The following is an 18,576-nucleotide window of genomic DNA, read 5'->3' on the forward strand; positions in this document are numbered from 1 at the left end:
GAACACTAATTTTGTACTTGCCTTTCCCTAGGCGCTTTGTTGGAGAAAAAAACTGAACTGGACAAACGGGGGATGTGCATGTCAGACTACAGTAATAGAATGAATAGGCCCATGGTGTGCCGACCCACAAACCTCTCAAAAGACCCCTCACTGGATCGTGCCCCCTTCCTGGACAAGGTATAGCCTTGTCGCAAACTTTTTTGAGATTGTATTCGATTGAATAAATTGGAGAAAAAAGTCCATTACAATTTTCTGGACTGAAGTGGTGAGAAATTTGTGCTGGGTACATTTTTCAACATATTTTCTGGTCTCTCAGGATGGCAGGCTGTCAGATGATTCTTCAACCTCACCATTTATGCCTTCTCCTGGCCTCAAGCACCCATTGGCCAATAGCAGCCTCCCTAGCCACGGATTGGGTGGGGTCTCTCCTGGCCTGTCCATGCAAAACTTGAACAACAGACAGGTGCTTTGAAATATCTGCATAGGGCATCGCACAGAAGTTTTAAGTATAGATGCATGCCTGGTATCATGCCCTACCGTTTGGTGTGATGTTTGCATAATATTTACTTATTTTTAAAAAAATTTAATAAGTGTTTATGTATTTATTTATTATTTATTTGTAATTATTTACTTTGAATCTGAAAGCGGTAGGCTAATATGACATTGTGTCATAATTTTTTTTATAAAAATGTGAGTAGTCAAAAAAATTTTTGCTACCCAACCCTCCCTTTACTCCGTTTCCTAGATGCAGAATGGAATGTTCGGCACTAACGGAGCAGCACAAGCTCGGGTCATGCAGCAGCAGGCCCCGCCCCCTCAGCCACCAGTGCCATCTCTTAGCTCCGCCCAGCCTACTCTACGTGCTCAAGTGCCTCAGCTTCTCTCCCCTCAGGTGGTACAAATTACACTTGTCATTTCAAATTCCAGTGAACTCCATTTAATATAAAACAATATATATAGAGTAATATAAAGTCTAAAAAGTCACTTAATATTAACTTTGTTTATTGAACTGTTGTGTAAAATCTAAATTACACTGACACTCTTACTGATGTTTTAGGAAACCGTCTCTGGTTACCTGTGTAACCCATGTTCTCTGAATAGGGAACGAGACGCTGTGTAGCGATGACGCAATAGGAAATGCCCTAGGGCAGTGCTGATTGTCTGAACCCTTATAGAATCACACCAATTCATTGGCTTATGGCGCGGGCACCTTCTCAGCGGAGCTATGTCTATCACTCTTAATACAGTGGACACGCCATCTGCTCCTCAGATTTTTCACCGAACAGCAGCAAAAGCAGTGTAGTTCCCTATTCAGAGAACATGGGTTACACAGGCAACCCAATACATTCTCTTTCATAGGTTCACTCAACAGTGCGTAACGATGACGCAATGGGGATGATATTCCACTAGGGTTGGGTACCGAAACTCAGTGCCAATAGGAAACCGGTTCCAACGGAAACGGTAGTAACGAATAAGAACGAAAATTTCGGTGCCTGACTTTTTTTTACCACCCCCCGTAAAACATCTTGCGGCACGAATGTGCTAGATCTAGACGATCTAGCGCTGAAATGTATTTTTTAAAACAAGTTATCAAAGTGCTCGTTGCCACTGCGATCAGTGGCACGGATACAGTGTTTTTTCTTGTGGCTGCACTGTCTTCACTCGGACGCACTCTTCAATCCGTTGCGGAGACTCTATTCGTTCCGGTGAAATCACAAAATATAATGCACACAAACGTGTCCCTGCTTGATATACAACCACTGATGAGCATAATCGGTTTTGATGAGGAAAAAAAATAAAACTGTACGGATGCGGATTAGAACCCAGAACCTCTGACACGCTTGACGAAAGTTCAAGTTCAGCAGGCTGCCAGTGTCTCTATAGTACGCAATGTGTTCATCGTGCAATTTATACGCGAAAATTTATTTTTACGTGCATATGATAGCGTGCATTTGATACGCACTTCACACGCCACTAATTCTACCCAAACGTATAATACACCGTACTAAACCTACCCTAATCAACCCATGCGTATCCTATGCACGCAAAAACTAATTTTTGCGTATAAATTACACAATAAGCACACTGCATGCTATAGATGCATTTAGTGTGATCGGGTTGCGACATCACAGATGATGATAACAGCACAGCAGCTGTTCCTCTTCGGGTAAGTCTAGTAGGCCTATTTTAATGCCAACTGCAAATCTTGCGTATCAAGTAGGCTAGCAAACACCGTTGCCATTCAAGATCGAATGTGGCAACGTGTGTAAAAATGTTTTAACAAAGTTTCAACACTTTATACGAGGCTATACTGTGCATGTTAAATATTTCTGCTCAGTGTCAGATTTTTCTCTACTTAAAGTATAAGTCATAATATGTGAAGACAAAATGTTGATCTTAACTTAAGTGTTTTATATCAGCAGCCAATTAAACGGTGCAATTTTTCATTTAATCAGAAAATATTTAAGTTATTATTGTGTCCAGTTTGGCCCTGTAAATAAAAGGGTATTATTTTTTGACAAAGTGTGTGCGGTTTCGTTTCCTTAAGTACCGGTTCAAAAACCCTTTAAGCACCGGAACCGTTTAAAAAATACAGAGTAGGTACTGGTATCGGATAAAACCCAACCGATACCCAACCCTATATACCACACACTCCAAGCTAAGCACTGCCAGATTTGGCCCAAGAGATTTCTTCTCTCTTTTCTTTTTTCCTTTTTATTTTTTTTAGGACAGGCCAAACTCAACCAAGACAAAAGCGTTCAGTTCATTCGAAAAGAACCCTTGAACCAGGGGCCACATCCAAATCTAAGTTATAAAACTTGATAAAAGTGTACGGAGAGGACCAACCTGCTGACACACAAATATCCTCTAAAGGAACTCCAAAAAGAGCCTGGGAAGAAACGATACTCATAGTAGAGTGAGCCCTAACACCCAGAGGTGAAGGGACCTTCCATCCCTCATAAGCCAAAGAAATTGCGCCTCTCACCCACTGAGAGATTCTGTGCTTAGAGGCGGCGAGCCCTCTGCGGCCGGCCCCAAAGCATACAAACAACTGAGACGACTCCCAGCGCCACTGGCCAGAGTGGTCAACATACACCTTTAAATCCTGGAGAGGGCAAAGCAAATGCAGTATCTCTTCCACCGCGGAGGAGAAAGGAGGAGGACAGAAAGAATGAAGGTAGATCCACTGCCTGAGTCGACTCAATGACCTTCCAAATCAGCCGTCTAGTAGAAGGCACATAAGCTTTATCAATGGTCTCCTGAACATTAGCAGGAAGACCAGAAGCTATTAGCGACCGCCCCTTATTGGCCACACCCGCAGCCTCCATATCTCGGGTCGAGGATGCCAAATCCTGCCCCGTAGCTGAGACAACATCTTTCCTGTTTGGAATTTCCCACAGGGACCCCTCCACCAGGGAGCTCAGCTCTGAAAACCATGTCTGGGGTGGCCAGAGTGGGGCTACTAATAGGAGAGAAATTCTGCACTCCCTCACCCTGCAAAGGGATCAACTTGACCAGAGGGGATGCATATAATCTTAAATCCAACCATGGATGAGCAAAGGCATCTACATGTATCCCCGGAGGTGTCGGATGAGACCGGGAGAACCACAGAGGACAAGAGTGCTGGGGCGAGAGAGGGTGAAACCGACTTGCTCACTCTCCATAACCTCAAGCTCGACATCCGATCCCCAGGCCACGGATTCATTAAGGGCCTCCGCCGTTTCATTGGCCACAGAGCGACGGATCACAGAGCAGATTAATCCTTTTCAAAGCAAGCAAGCCTCCTGCGCAGAGTTTTAAGCTTAAAATTCTCTCAAAACTTGCAGCTAAAGCGCCATAAATAGCCTTGCGTGCATGTGACAGGCCGAAGCATTTCACACACTTACCGTGCGGGTCGTCACTTGCAATGAAGCGAGAGCAGGGCTGCTTGCAAAGATGCAGATTCATTGTGCTTCACAGAGAGGAGAACGAAGCAAGTTCCACTATATGTGGTCGCTGAAGCACAAAAAGAGAATATCCAATCGAACAACGCTTCACTAACAATGGCCAGATAAACCACTTCTTATGAAGAAGAAAATCAGATGGCGCATTCACTGTGTTAAGAGTGAATGCCGTACTGTAGCACCAATGAGGAGGCACCCGTGCCATCAGCCAATAAATTGACATGATTCTACAGTATATGGGATCAAACTATCAGCACTAGGGGTGGGAAAAAAAATCGATATTGCAATATATTGTTGTGCTCTGTCGCAATAAATAATCGATACACTAACGCCCAATATCGATATTTTATTACAACACAAAATGATTAATTTGCCCGTTGTCTGTGTCACTGTCACTACCCTATATCTACCATTCTGTTTGCGGGGGGCGCTGTTCGAGTAAATAGGGGTAAAGTGGCGCAAACAGCGGCCGGTGAAGAACAAAAGTAAAGGCGGGCCAACACTGTGCGAGTTCGGACACTCGGGAGGTCGTGAGATATTGCACACATTACGAGTCAGTTAAACTGATAATCGCGTCAAAGCAGCTGGTACACGGTACGACTGTCCTGCACAAATTTTATCCCGAGCCGGTGGCAATCACGTGAGCATTCGCGCTAAACACAGAGACCGGAGCTTTCAATGTTGCAGGCAATAGCTTCAGATAGAAAAATGACAGAATGTGTGTGCAAATGATTTGTTGAAAAGCAGAGAACAGTAGCCATTCCGTTCAACATAAAAAAAAACAAGAGAGAGAGACAGAGTGTGCGTGTGTGTGTGTGTGCGTGTGTGTGTGTGTGTGTGCGTGTGTGTGCGTGTGTGTGTGTGTGCGTGTGTGTGTGTGTGTGTGCGTGCGCACGCTGTATGGTTGCTGCCACTGAGGTAACTTATAGCCCCATATGTATATCGTCAAGGCAGTGAGTTATTATGCAGATGCATATTTCTTTGTACAATGTTGGAAATGTTGGCATTAATAAATGCATAAAATTTCCTTATTTCCTTATTCCTTCTTTTTCTTTTCAGTCTCATATATCGTGATATCGTTGATGAAATTTCTTCCAATATATTGAATATTGTAGATATCGCGAATCGTGATATTATCATATCGTGGACCACATATCGCCACAGAATTGAATCGTGAGGTACCTGTATTGTCCCACCCCTAATCAGCACCACTCAAAGTTATTTCCCATTGCGTCATCACTATGCAGTGTTGAGTGAACCTATGAAGGAGAACAGCACTCTTTAGCATGTTTGATATCTGTTTCTTAAATTATAAATGTTATAAATATTACAAGGGCTCATACAGGGACATTTTTGGTCTCCATGTCTTGAATTTTGGGGGCATTTTTATTAATTTTGGATTTTATGGTTAGAGTTGGGATTAGCATTTTTGGCCCTGGCCTACATGTCTATTTATTATTATTAATATTATTATTATTATGCATAGAAATAAAAAAAAAATAACTATTTAAAATTTATATTATGCTTTATGAATGTTCATGGTACAAGGCTATTTTTAAATTGAATATCACACTATTGGTGGTAGCATTGATGTAAAGTGAATTAGCAATCTTTAAGATTTTAAGATTCTCTGTTCACACCGCCGCCGGCGAGAGCGGCAAAATTCGCTCTCGCCGCCCTGCCATCGACGCCGTGAGATTCGGGGACTCTCTGGCGCTCTGACGTAGATTTTAGAATGCGTGATTTTTTAAAAACTTTGTTTAAAGGAGCCGCAAATCAAATAAGAACTGAACATGAATCAGTATCCTATTTTGTGCATACTGGCCACACGTAGGGTATAAGTTAACCTATTAAAATCTTTTAAATGTGAAAGTAACAAAACACCAACAATTTCAGACACCTTTTACATTCGTCGTTCTTTTTATTAATGTCCCTGTATGTATACAGGGACACGTCGTACAATAACGGGAAACCCGCAACAGAAATGATTAACTTTTCCTTCATTTTGCTTAGAAACTAATGTGGTCGGAACCAAAGTTTACAGGATTGTGTTCTCTGGTATCCTCTCAGGCGGAGGACTTCTACATTCCGATTGGTTGCCGCTGGTTGCGCCGAACCGCGTCATAGCTTATTACCATAAAATTGACTTGATTTCAACTCTTCTCGCCGCTCTCGCCGTCCAAGACGCGCCATGCCGCTCTCGCTGGAGCTCGCCGCCGGCTCTCATTGAAAATGAATGGCTTCCGGCCAATTTGACGCTCTCGCCGCCTGCGGTGTGAACGCACAGTAAGAAAAGCAAATTTGTGACATTGACCAAAAGGTCAGATTTCATTGCTTCCACTGAAACATACAAGATTTTGGTACATTCTCAAAACATGCTGGATAACATAGATCGTCAGGTTTTGCACACACCTGTGTTTCTTTCATTATTATTATATGTTTTAGTTTAATTTTGTTTATTTTATTTTTTTTCAATAGGTTCAAGCACAGCTCTTACAGTTTGCGGCAAAAAACATTGGACTGAATCCTGCACTTTTAACCTCACCAATAAATCCTCAACAAATGACCCTGCTGTACCAACTACAACAACTGCAGGTGGTGAGTCACACAATTCACTCTCCTGCTCTGCTGTTTCCAATGAATACCAGCTATTTCTCATCTACCCACTGGCCTGTCTGCAGGGAGTGAGATTATACTGCTTTCTGTGTAAATAATGACCACATCTGCCTTCTGTACACTATTTATCTTTCTTTTCCTCTACATTTCTCTGTATGTTCCTCTTTCTCACCTTTTGTCTTTTTGTCTCTCTGTCAGGCATATCAGCGTTTGCAGATTCAGCAGCAAATGATGCAGGCTCAGCGTAATGTCTCTGGTCCCATTAAACAACAAGAGCAGCAAGTATGACACTCACAAATTTTACAAAAAAAAATTGGGAAATTATTTTAGTCCTTAAATATTAGTTAGTGCTTATCTTTTGATGACTATGACAAGTAATATTAATTTCCATATACAGTGGAAATGATTATCTCTGTCGTTCTCTCACGCAGGTTGCACGTACAATCACAAACATGCAGCAGCAGATCCAGCAGCACCAGCGTCAGCTGGCCCAGACTCTGCTTATGAAACAGCAGCAGCCTCCTTCCTCTCACATCGGCCTGCACCCAAACCTTGGCAAGGCAAGCCTGGACACCTTCATGGGTCATCCTCAGAATTCAGACCTGCAGACCAAAGATCAGCAGTCTTCTCCAAACTCCTTCAGCCCTTATACACTCTGTAAGAGAACAAGCCACATACGGACACATGCCTGCATGCTTATGTTGCCGTTTTTATTTTTGCTGTATGTTTTTAACAGTATTTTAGTGTCCATTTTATACGTTACATATATTTAGTAAAGTAATAACAATAAATTATGCTTAAGCAACTAACACTGAACCAAACCACTTCCCTATAGTAAGGATATGTTGTTAATTAATATTTATTAGTAAATTATTGTATAATTACACTGTAACAAGGACACCTAAAATTGTAATTGTAAACTCTTTTTGAATAGTAGCTTCTGATAGTTGATAGTTCTTTGTTGTAATAACAACACAGTTTGTAATTGTTGTTTTATTTTTTTCCATTTTATTTTTGTATTCATCAATTGTTTTTAATTACTTGGATCTTGTCTTTTGTTTTTTCTTTGTGTGTGTACGTGCTTGTGTGTGGGGAAAAAAGTGCATTAATCTGTTCTCTCTGTCACCCCCTGTAGCTGGTTTGAACCCGAACATGAATGTAAACTGTATGGAGGGGGGAGGTATATCTCTGAAAGACCCTCCTCAGCCTCAATCCCGACTCTCACAATGGACTCATTCAAACTCCATAGATTCCATGACGGCTAGCGCTCAGCACATGGAGGCAAACCTCAATAAACATGGTATTAGTTGTTTCACTACCCCAAACATATTATGGGCTTGATTTTGTTAGTTTTTTAATGCAATCTAAAATGTCAAGACAATAATTTGCTAACCTCTAGGTCTAACATCCTTTTAAAGACATTTACTTCCACAAACAACATTCCACCCAATGAAAACACAGCAATATCTTTAATCAAACTTCAAACTCCAGACATTTCAGTCACACTTCTGTCCCTGAGATTTGTGCATTTCAAAAGGACAGACCAAACTGCCTGTCAAGTTAAGTGCTTGCAGACATTCCAGAGTTATTTTTGCTCTGAGTCAGCAGGGCCTTTTAAAATATTATCCTTCCTTGGCATTTATTCTCCATAAAACTTGCCTGAACTGTAAGTCCAGCCAAACCGCAGGAGTTTACTGGAGTGAGTTCAGCCGAGGACAAAAGCTCAAGCCTGTAATCTTGAATCTTATTATTCAGATCGTGTCTTTGAAGATGGAATATGTTTAGAGAGGCAAAATAGCAGTTCAAATATTGGGCATCGAAGTATATATTGGAGTATGGTTTGCTTAGTCTCTGAATATTTGATTACATGAGGTTTTTGGTTTGAACTTTTTGTGATTAAAGAGACTGTTCTTTTGTTTCAGGTCCAATCTCTGCTGCTCAGTCCCATATGCCTGTCGGAAAGAGCGCCATGGAAGATTCTTTCAGCCCTTACAATCTGATGTCAAGATCTGAATCCCCCACCAGCACCTTGGTGTCTCCTGATAGCTGGACACAGGGCAAAAGTCCCAATGAGAAAATCTCTAGTGGCTCCAATATCAACTGGCCTCCAGGTGAGCTTCAGTGGCATATTATATTTTAAAAACAATGTTATTGCTATTGATCACAGAGATTATAGGCACTGAGTCTTGAGTAGATTGTTATAGACGGACTGTATTTACCAGATTCAGTGAAACCCAATTTGTCCTTGGTTTCTCTCAGAATTCTGCCCTGGAGTGCCATGGAAAGGTCTGCAGAACATTGACCCTGAGAATGACCCCAACATGACCCCAGGAAGTGTTCCAAATGGCCCCACCATCAACACCAACATACAAGATGTGAATCGCTACCTGTTACGTGACAGGACTGGAGGTGAGGGATGATTGATAGCATATGACATAAGATATGACAGAGATTGTTAAATGGTAAATGAATATTGAACTCTTTTGCTTTTTAATTAAAGTGAAAACAAAATTCAATATATTAAGGAGCATTACATAGTAAATTAATTTCACCGTTTCTGCCCCCTTTTGCTGTACACTTGGGACAAACGCCCATAATAGCCTTGTCCCCATCTCAGAGTGGGACTCTGTCATCCTCGAGTGAGTGGTCGGTCAGTGCCTATAATTCATTTGGTCCGTCCTCTCAGAACGAGAGGGATGCTGACAACCCAGGTACAGGCCTAAACCCTAAATGGCCCACCCCCCAAATCCTAGACCTGCTTACATTTTTTTGAACCCGGTCTTTACACCTGGAGAGGTCCCTCACAAAGTCACATTCTCCCTTGTTCTATATACCGTTTCAAATCTTGATAATGGCCAGAGACACTAAAGAAGTGTCTTATGCTCACCAGGACTGCATTTTAATGTAATCAAAAATATAGGAAACCGTACTATTGTAAAATAATAGTGCAAATCAAAATAACAGTTTTCTATTTTAATATTTTAAATAAAACATTTTAAATGTTATTTATTCCTGTGATGGCAAAGCTGAATTTTCAGCAACCATTTTTCAGTGTCACATGATCCTTTAAAAATCTTTCTAATATGTGATAATAGTTGTTGTTCAACAGTTCTGCTGACTTCTGAAGGATCAAAGAATCTGAAGGATCAAAGACTGCTGAAAATTCAGCTTTGCCATCACAGTAATAAATTACATGTTAAAATATATTTAAATTGTTATATCATCCACTAGTTTAGGGGTAAATAGGGAACGACGAACAACATGGAGAGACTTTGTAGCTAGAATAACTTTTTTCTTTAAGCAGAGGCTCTTTTCTTTCTTTTGATATATTGCATACAGTATATATTGTTAAGATATTCATCAAAATATTCTGGGGGCCATGAAGGTTTTGCAAAAACAAAACGCTGGTGGGGAGAGTTAAAGGCAGTGATGAATGGTGACTTTACAGTAGCTGCTGCTGTTATTAATTTGTCTCTCTCTTTCTTCCTCTCCTCCATTTTCCAGGTAAACTCTTGGAAATGAAGTCTACCTGGTCCCCTGGACCCATCTCCCACACACAGGCGTCTTTATCTCATGAGTTATGGAAGGTTTCCCCAGGGACACGTAACTCCAGTGCTCCCTCCCGCCCCCCTCCAGGCCTGACGAACAACAGGCCTGAATCCCAGAACACCAGATCCTCCTCCACCTGGGGAGGAAACTCCCTTGGCCTCAGCCAGGGTTGGACCAGCTCTTACTCCTCAGGTAAATCCTCAGTCCACCAGTGTGGGACAAAGCAGATAAATCAGTTACTTGTGAGGTGCTTCTGTAGTGTGGTCTGAACTGTCAACTCTCTGTCTGTATGAAGTTGTGTGTTTAGAGTTGCAAATGGGCAGAAATCAAGAATTTAGTGGAAAATATGCTCAGCTGTAATGTGTTTTCCAGACTAATCTTTTCTTTTTGTTATAGAAGGGGGAACTTGGAGCACTGACAGTCCCAACAGAGGAAGCAGCTGGCTGGTGCTGAGAAACCTCACTCCTCAGGTGCATAAACCAAACACTCTTTAATACTGTAAAAACTAGTAGATTAATTCAGATATTATACTCGTTTTTTTTTTTTTTTTTTGCATTAACACTTGTTGCATGTTGCACTGCGCTAATTTATAATACTTCCATGTAAAGATGCACTAGACAGATATTTTTGACCACTGCAATATGTCTAGCTGTTTTTTTAGCATCTCTCACATATGTACCACATTTTAAGATAATGTGTCAAGTTAATAGAAGTTTTGACTTGCAGAGCACCTCATCAATGCGCGAGTATTGAAACATTGGGCCAATTAGAAGTAGCTGTGGGCAGGCATTGCGTAGCTCTAGTCAGGACACTTTTCCAAATCTGCTTTTAGGCTATTTCTGTTATTAAAGGCTGTAATACACTACATGAGTTTTGTCAGGATTTTTGGCCGGTTGCTTAGTGTATGACCTGGTCATATTTTAAAAGTTGTGTAGCGTATTCCAGCCGTTGTGCTTATTTTTGCAAAGAAATTCTTCATAAAAGCACATTTAAAAAAACGTGCATTCTGTGCAGCACATTTCATTAATGTTTTTAAATGCAAGAACACATTCTGTCTGACAGGCCATTTAAGTTGCACCTGCATATGAATAACACTAAATATAATAACATATCTATGTGTGTGCATCAGATTGACGGCTCCACCCTACGGACTCTGTGCATGCAGCACGGCCCTCTCATTACCTTCCATCTGAACCTGACGCAGGGCAATGCTGTCGTTCGTTACAACTCCAAGGAGGAGACCGCCAAAGCCCAGAAATCCCTGCACATGTAAGACTAAAGGCTCTACTACTTCATACTTCTGAGTACTTTCATAGAATGCTCCAGAACAGCTTTCATTTAGGATTCATAGTGTTAGCCGTATGTTTCTTAATTTTTTCCTAAATTCAAATACAAAATTTTCCCTTCATCCACCCTCTAGATAAGTGTGTATGACAACGTCTGTCTCTCGTCAAACTAATTTTTTGCGTTATGCATCAAGAAATCTATTTAATACTTGAATCCATTCCAACTATTTTTCTGCCAAGGTGTGTGCTGGGTAACACTACCATCCTGGCAGAGTTTGCCGGTGAGGACGATGTGAACCGCTTCTTTGCACAGGGCCAGTCCCTTACCCCCACCACTAGCTGGCAGGCCAGCCCAGCGCCAGGCTCCAATCAACCCCGGCTGGGCAACACTCCAGCCAGCCACCCCACAGGCCTCTGGAGCGGGGGTGGAGGAGGTACCAAGACAGTCTGCAGTACCGGGAACAGTAGCAGCAGAAACGGTGGCGACATGCTCTGGGGCGGTGTGCAGCAGTACTCCAGTTTATGGGCTCCCCCAAACGGAGACGATGCCAGGGTAATCGGCAGCCCCATCCCAATTAACACCTTGCTCCCGGGAGACCTGCTGAGTGGAGAGAGCATGTAGGATGTATCGGACATCATAAACCGACAAAGTCAAAAGAAGTACTGGATCAAAACCCAAGCAAATCAATGTGGCGATAATCACTTTTTGTGGAGCTGTAATGGAGGATTAGTGTGAGACGAAGCTGCAAACCTCCAACTGCTGTTTATTTGTCCTCTGGTTTTTACGTCATACTGTTTGTTCTATTCGTGCATCTTGTTCTTGGTGTGCAAAGACCTTCATTGAGAAGCTAGAATCAATAGAAGCAGAAGCCTTTTGATGCTTTTTTTATTTCCAAAGGTTGTTTTTCCTCAAAAGTGTTGTTCAGGAGAAGCCATCAACGAGGCAGCCATCTGAAAGTGACCCAGGCACAGTGAGACCTCATGACACCTTTCCCTATAACGGCACTGTTCTTGATGATTGGAATGATCCTGGTACTTTTTTGGTTTTAAACTTTACATCTTTTCTTCAGATCTTCTTATATTAGCCGTAAGTGCTCTCTCTCCAGGTCCTCCTTAAAAACTTTTATTTTATAAAACCAACAAAAAAAAAAATACTTTGTAACTTGCACAGTTCTGTTTCTGAGCCAGCGAATAGGCCAGAGCAAATGAGAAGAACACTCTTAGCAGTGGCCTGTCATCATGACTAATCACCAATGATATTCTTTCTTTAATTATTTTAGTTTTACAAAAGGGAGCTGCACTGCTCTATGATTTCTATTTACTCATGCCAGGGTTTTTTTGTATGGTTAAAAAAATAAATAAGCTGAATGTTAAGCTTTGATTTAGATCAATGAATGTCTGCTGGAACTTGACCAAGCATCTGTGTGCGAGTACATAACCACTGTTAAAAACACTCTCAGTGGAGGCTTTTTAATTATACCTAATGGACATCAGTGCTGAATCAATCAAAAGTTATTCAGTTACTGTGTGGTCGTCGTTTTTATTGAGATACAACAGAGAGAAGAAACTCAATTCTGATGCATTGTGCAATAGAAGCCAGAGACCCTTTCTTCCGTCCACACTGAAGCTTACTGAAACTTAAGACTGCTTTTTTTTTCTTTTCTTGAAGACTTCTGAAGAATTTAACCTTTGGACTAATTTTCCCACCGCCTCTGTCTCTTTGTCTGGCTTGCTGGCTGTTTGTGTGGAAAGGAGAAACTGTTAATTGTGTTTGACGTCACTCCATGCGGTTTAAAACTGCATGTGTGGGATCTCACAGTCTCCCGGCCACTTCTTCACCAAACAGAAACGGAATCCAGAGCGGAGACACATGGCACAGGAGTCAGGCACAATACCAAATACAATGCGTTTCTCTTAATGCAGTACAGAATAAGAGATCCTTGCATTTGGTACAAACATAAAAGACATCTACATTTTCTAAGTCTCTTCTTAATAAAGGGGTATTATCATAGCACTTATTACAAGAGTGATGCTCCTTCTGTGAAGCCAATAAATCAGAGAACGGAGCATATAGTAAAAAAAAAAAAAAAAAAACTTCTTATGGCAACTTTTGGCTTTTTTTCTTTCTTTTTTTTTTTTGGTACCAATGGTATTCAAAAAAGCTTGTTTGTCGTCCATCTCTGGCCCAGAAGCTTGAGTCCAGGAAAAAAAAAAAAACATTTCAGAATGAAGGGAAGAACAAACTCTACAATCAAACGAAACTTGCAATGTATGTTTTTTTTTTTTGTGTGTGTCTTTACTTTTTTTTCTTCCTATCTATCAAAGTGAATGTCATTGTTACTCTGAAATAGACAAAAGTCTTTACCCTGTCTGGAGAAGGTACCTCGATTGGATTGGATTTGAAAAGGAGGTGGTGTGCTAGTGCCTCGACGTGGAAACTGATCGGTGTTGCCGATGTTGGCGGCATCATTCATCATTGGCGTACTTGTAGTAGAACTAGGTACGGATCTTCAAATGTCCTCCCGTTCCTTCTCTGGATGACATCACACCTCTCATGCATTCTTCCCCACACCGTCCCTCACGTAGTCTTGCATGATTTTTTTTTTTCACTGGAATTTGAGACTGAATGGAATTGCCAGTGCTGTGTAATGTTTATTCACTTTCTATTGGTCTTCATGCAGTGATCTTAAACTGCCTGCAGTGCTCATATGCAGATACCTGTCCTGTGTAACAAATGCAAAAAAAGATCGATGATGTGGGCCATATTTGTTTATTTCATGTCAAAAGTCATTTGTTTTTGTTGTTAACAGTGTTCTTAGGTCATTTAGAATGTGTATGCGTGTGTGCTTGACCTCACCCTGGGTGTCCCACCTCTAACTCAGCTGCTAACATCCTCTCTCTCCTGTGTGGCCTCGGTTAAGCCAACCATGTTATCGAGACAAGCCGCCCGTACTTGAAAAGCCCTGTCCGAGCAGTGTTTCTATGGACAGACTCTTTCTGCCACTGGCTCTATAACTACAGCACACGGGATGCTGTCACTATGCAAAGTTAGAGAAGATGGGCACGTAATGTCCGCCCTGTGCCAATCTGTGGCTTTGAAAGGAAGTTGATATCTTGCAGTCCTCCCGTAATACTTTCTTACACACTCGAGGCCGTTGTAATCCTAGTAAATTTAGGATGTTGTCTGACACTAAGCCTAATTCTGCTGAATTTGATCAATCTCATTTAAGTACAATCTCAGGGCATGACAAGAAGAACTAAATTTATGTTTAGTGAAAGTTGATAGTTTTGAAGATTTATCGTCTGTAAGCGGTTTTACCCACTAAATGATGTGTAAAAGCTTACGAAGTGTACATTAAAAGAAACGCAAGAGGATATTTATCAGTGGGGCAATAAAATTAGGAGGCTGGCTAGTTTGAGTCTTCTCAATTCTTCTCTTCTGAACAGGGACTGCTGCAGAGCCATCAGTTCGTTTATACAGTAAATGGGACCTGTGTATCTTACCTCTCTGCTGCTGGTTGTTGAATTCCCCTCATGGTCTCATGTGCCAATGTATACATAAATATATGTACAGTACACTGTGGCATCTCTGACTTCACATTTGAAATTCCAATGTTGTTTTGTTGTAAAGCACTTCTGTTTGGAGGCACTTTGATGATTCTTGTGTGTTTGAGGTGGGATTGGGTTTAAAAGGGGTTGAGGATATGCGTCAGATATATTTGTCACCTCATGCTGATTATTTGTGATAATCTTGTTGCTGTCATTGGAAGAATCCTTTATAACAAGCAAGAACTTTAACAGCATTGGGGATTATGGTGTGCCAATGGCGTACAGATAATGAGTAATCCCTGGTACTTTTTTTGAATACCAAAAATGAAATAGCATTTTAGTATCTTAAAAAAAAAAAAAAAAAAAAACGTTTGACAGAAACATGTAAACAATGAAGGAAAAAAAAAAGAAGATCTATAACATTTAAAAATGCACTTCTTGCTGATATTATCTCCTGTTTGCTGGTCAGGTTCTGAAGGTTGACGGCAAGCTGGAGTGCCTTTTGTGTATGCTGTATTAACTGTTTGTTTGTAAAATTGTGCCCTGAACTGTACATTTCCATCTCAGTCTCAGTTCATTTCGGGCCTTTATGCTGTATAAACCTTCTTTTATCTTCTTTTTTTGGGGGGGGGGAGGGAAGACATTTCAACAGATGTCTTAAGATGCTAAAGTTGATCATTGACTTTTTTTCTATTTCTGGGAGATGGGGGTTGGGAGGGGGGGGATCACTGTTGCCTGTGTGTAACTGCCTTGTTCCAAACTCAGTCGCAGCTGACTGACAGTGAACCACAATGTGGCTGTAATTCCAAACAGTCAAAAATCACAGGAAGTCTCTGGTGACACCAGCATAGGTAGACTTACTATGACTACAGTTAAACATTATCATGTTCATTATGAAGAAAAATGCTATCAGATCTCTGAATCCTTCTCTTTTAAAACTACTGGGTAAAATACAATTTGAAATAAGCAATAGACCTTGATCCTTACGGTGTGTCATCTGAGAGAAAGGAAAAAAAGAGTGATCAATGATCTGAAGTTGAACCAAACAGTCTTACTGAAGTTGCATGTTGGCTTAAAGGAAATGACACAGGACGTACATGCAGTATTTGTGTATACCTTCAATCGTTGTGTTGAAACCCATGATTCTAAACAATGTTTATGTCTCTAGGCAAAGAATGAAAAATCATAAACATATCAAAAGAAATATCTTCACCAATACTTGAATTAAAGCGCGCCAATTGAAAAATGTGAATTTATTTTTTCTTAAATTTTTGGTTTGGGACTGACACTTTTAAGGTATTTGATGACATGCTCAAAAGGTTGAACATTCTTCATGAGAAAGAAAAAAAGCTGTTGAAAAACGTTGATTTTAGTATGAATGTGTGTTTGAATGGTTCTGTATGTGAAATCTCTAATCACTGCTTCTCGTCACGTAGCGACTGCCTGCAATTATGATCCATTTAGTGTTGTACTGTCTCCGTTATTTCTGTGTGTGTTTTAAAAAATGTTCCAACATGGTTACTATCTAGCGTTGCACTGATTGTCTTTTTTCCCTTGCTCAACTATACAAAAAAAGGAAAAGGAAAAAAAAAAAAAACTGAAAACCACAGGGGAGATGACGACAATTCATGTGTTAATGTTTACTCAAGGACTTTATGGATTTCTTTTCATCTTAAAATATAAAAAACCTGTAAAATTGTATCCTCATAGTGGCTTTTATTGGGGAATATTTCCCACAAGAGTTATGATTTTGTAGTTAAGAGTTTTGCATCATTTCAGTTGCATTATTTGAAAAGAATACTGAAAAATAATACTGAAAAAAAGAAGATAAAAAAAAAAAAACTTTGGCCATAATGAGAAAGTTAGTAGAGAAGCAGTAACATTCATGAACAGTAAAGATAAACAGATGGAAGTTAGTGACATTCTGACTCATTTCAAAAGGTGCCTATATCTCTTCCATTCTGTGAAATATTTTTTTCTTTTAAAATCTATACCTGCCGTTTACAAATGATGGAATTTTCAGAAATTTCAAAAACAAAAGTAAAGGAATTTACTACAAGAATGCAAGAGAAAAAACTACAATTACAATCGCATCTTCCATCAAATAAATAAGGAAAAAACTTTTTAAATGAAGACGTATGCTACTTGCTGAACTCTGGGATTGTTTCAGTGTTGCGTTGAATTTTGCTTATGAATTATATTATTGTTCTTGTTGGTTGAACTTATGCCAAAATGTCTTTAAATTTTTGTTTCTGTAAAAGCAACATAATTCTGTCATTGTCTTGCACACTGACAATGGACTTGGATATTTTCTCAGGAAGATTAGAGGTCCAGAGTTCCAGTTCCACTGTTATGATGTTGATTATCATGAGAATTTAACAAATCGTTTAATGAAAAGAGGACAAAAGATGTTGATAGAAATCCAGCTCGAAGCACTGAAGGTTATGGATTTTAAAAAATGTCTTTTTGAATTTTAATCCGTAGCAGACACACATTTACCAAATATTAGATTTGTAATGAACCTATGCGTTATATTTCTTGAAGTGGAGTGCTTTCCATTTAAAATGTTTGTTTGTATCTATCGCTTTACGTACCAATACAGTTTTGTTTATTGGTTAGGTTGTGGAAGGACCTAGCACTGTTTGATTTTACCTTGCTTGATGTTTCTCAACGAGGTCCAGTAAAATATATTGATATTCCATCCTCTTGTCTTTTCTTGTTTTAGAAATTGAGTAGAGGCCTGTATGCAAAGGCCTGAGAATTGTAGATCAACACATAGAACTTGAACTCCTACCAGATTTTCTTACTAGTTTTTTTAGTGTGGGTTGAAAATAATCCATCTTGGTTTAAGACTAAATGATGAGGAATTAAAATGTTGTGAAAGGATTAAGAATCTATGCACAAAAGTTTGAGGGGACAGTATGTCCGGTCATGCTATTCTCACAAGGATCTTTTTGGTGGGGCGGGGGGTTCATACACTTGTTACAAGTTTTCTTTGTACGAGTTCTGATTTGAATGAGCAGATTTTAATGTGTCATCACCATGCTCTGTGTCGCTCAACCAAGGAGCATCATCAACCAAGCACTGTGGGTTTATGCCAATCTGTGACATTCTAGTGTTTAAATGGAATCATGGGTTGTGCAGGGTTTTGCGAAAGGGAATTTAATTGTTTCTCTTTATTGTTCAGATATTAAGAACATGACTGTACTGAGATTTAACAATGTTGCTGGCTTTTAAATGTGTTTTCCTTACCCTTAATAGAATGTGATCGTTGAGGACTTGCACCGAAAAAGTCTTTCCATGTGGTATGGAGATTATTTCAGCCTATATTAATAAACAGCATTTTTTTCTCTTGAAATGTGTTCATGTTTTATTTATGCTGTGGGCTACTATTTCATACACTCCATTTAGTCAACATTTGTGTAGAATTTTCTTGGAACTCTGTGTGGGGTTCTTTATAAACCTGCAAGAGGTTTATATGCTGGCCGATATGGCAGTCATGCTGACTCAAACTCAGTCAAACTTATACTGACATCTAGCGGTATGTCCAATTTTATTGCTGGTTTGAAATGTGAGATTGGCAAGCAGGTTTTTATATATAGATGCCCAAAATATAGATGCCTTTTTGGCTT

General features: G+C 40.1%; 1 protein-coding gene across 2 annotated transcripts in view; it reads left to right on the forward strand.

The window, feature by feature from the left end:
* The window catches only part of tnrc6c2 (trinucleotide repeat containing adaptor 6C2), a 58,438-nt gene extending 44,846 nt beyond the window's left edge, over positions 1 to 13,592 (forward strand). The window contains exons 10-23 of one of the 2 annotated variants that reach the window (XM_079627598.1): positions 32 to 177; positions 317 to 463; positions 746 to 892; positions 6,423 to 6,542; positions 6,759 to 6,842; positions 6,992 to 7,217; positions 7,696 to 7,860; positions 8,483 to 8,671; positions 8,820 to 8,969; positions 9,161 to 9,271; positions 10,065 to 10,301; positions 10,506 to 10,579; positions 11,239 to 11,378; positions 11,636 to 13,592. In XM_079627598.1, the coding sequence (XP_079483724.1) occupies positions 32 to 177; positions 317 to 463; positions 746 to 892; positions 6,423 to 6,542; positions 6,759 to 6,842; positions 6,992 to 7,217; positions 7,696 to 7,860; positions 8,483 to 8,671; positions 8,820 to 8,969; positions 9,161 to 9,271; positions 10,065 to 10,301; positions 10,506 to 10,579; positions 11,239 to 11,378; positions 11,636 to 12,017 (2,318 nt within the window). In that variant the 3' untranslated portion in view covers positions 12,018 to 13,592. The remainder of the gene's footprint in view (positions 1 to 31; positions 178 to 316; positions 464 to 745; positions 893 to 6,422; positions 6,543 to 6,758; positions 6,843 to 6,991; positions 7,218 to 7,695; positions 7,861 to 8,482; positions 8,672 to 8,819; positions 8,970 to 9,160; positions 9,272 to 10,064; positions 10,302 to 10,505; positions 10,580 to 11,238; positions 11,379 to 11,635) is intronic. The other variant, XM_079627599.1, reaches the window with a different exon arrangement.
* The last annotated feature ends 4,984 nt before the right edge of the window (positions 13,593 to 18,576 follow it).

The sequence above is a fragment of the Phoxinus phoxinus genome (genome assembly GCF_949152265.1).
Source record: "Phoxinus phoxinus genome assembly, chromosome: 11".
Classification (NCBI taxonomy): domain Eukaryota; kingdom Metazoa; phylum Chordata; class Actinopteri; order Cypriniformes; family Leuciscidae; genus Phoxinus; species Phoxinus phoxinus.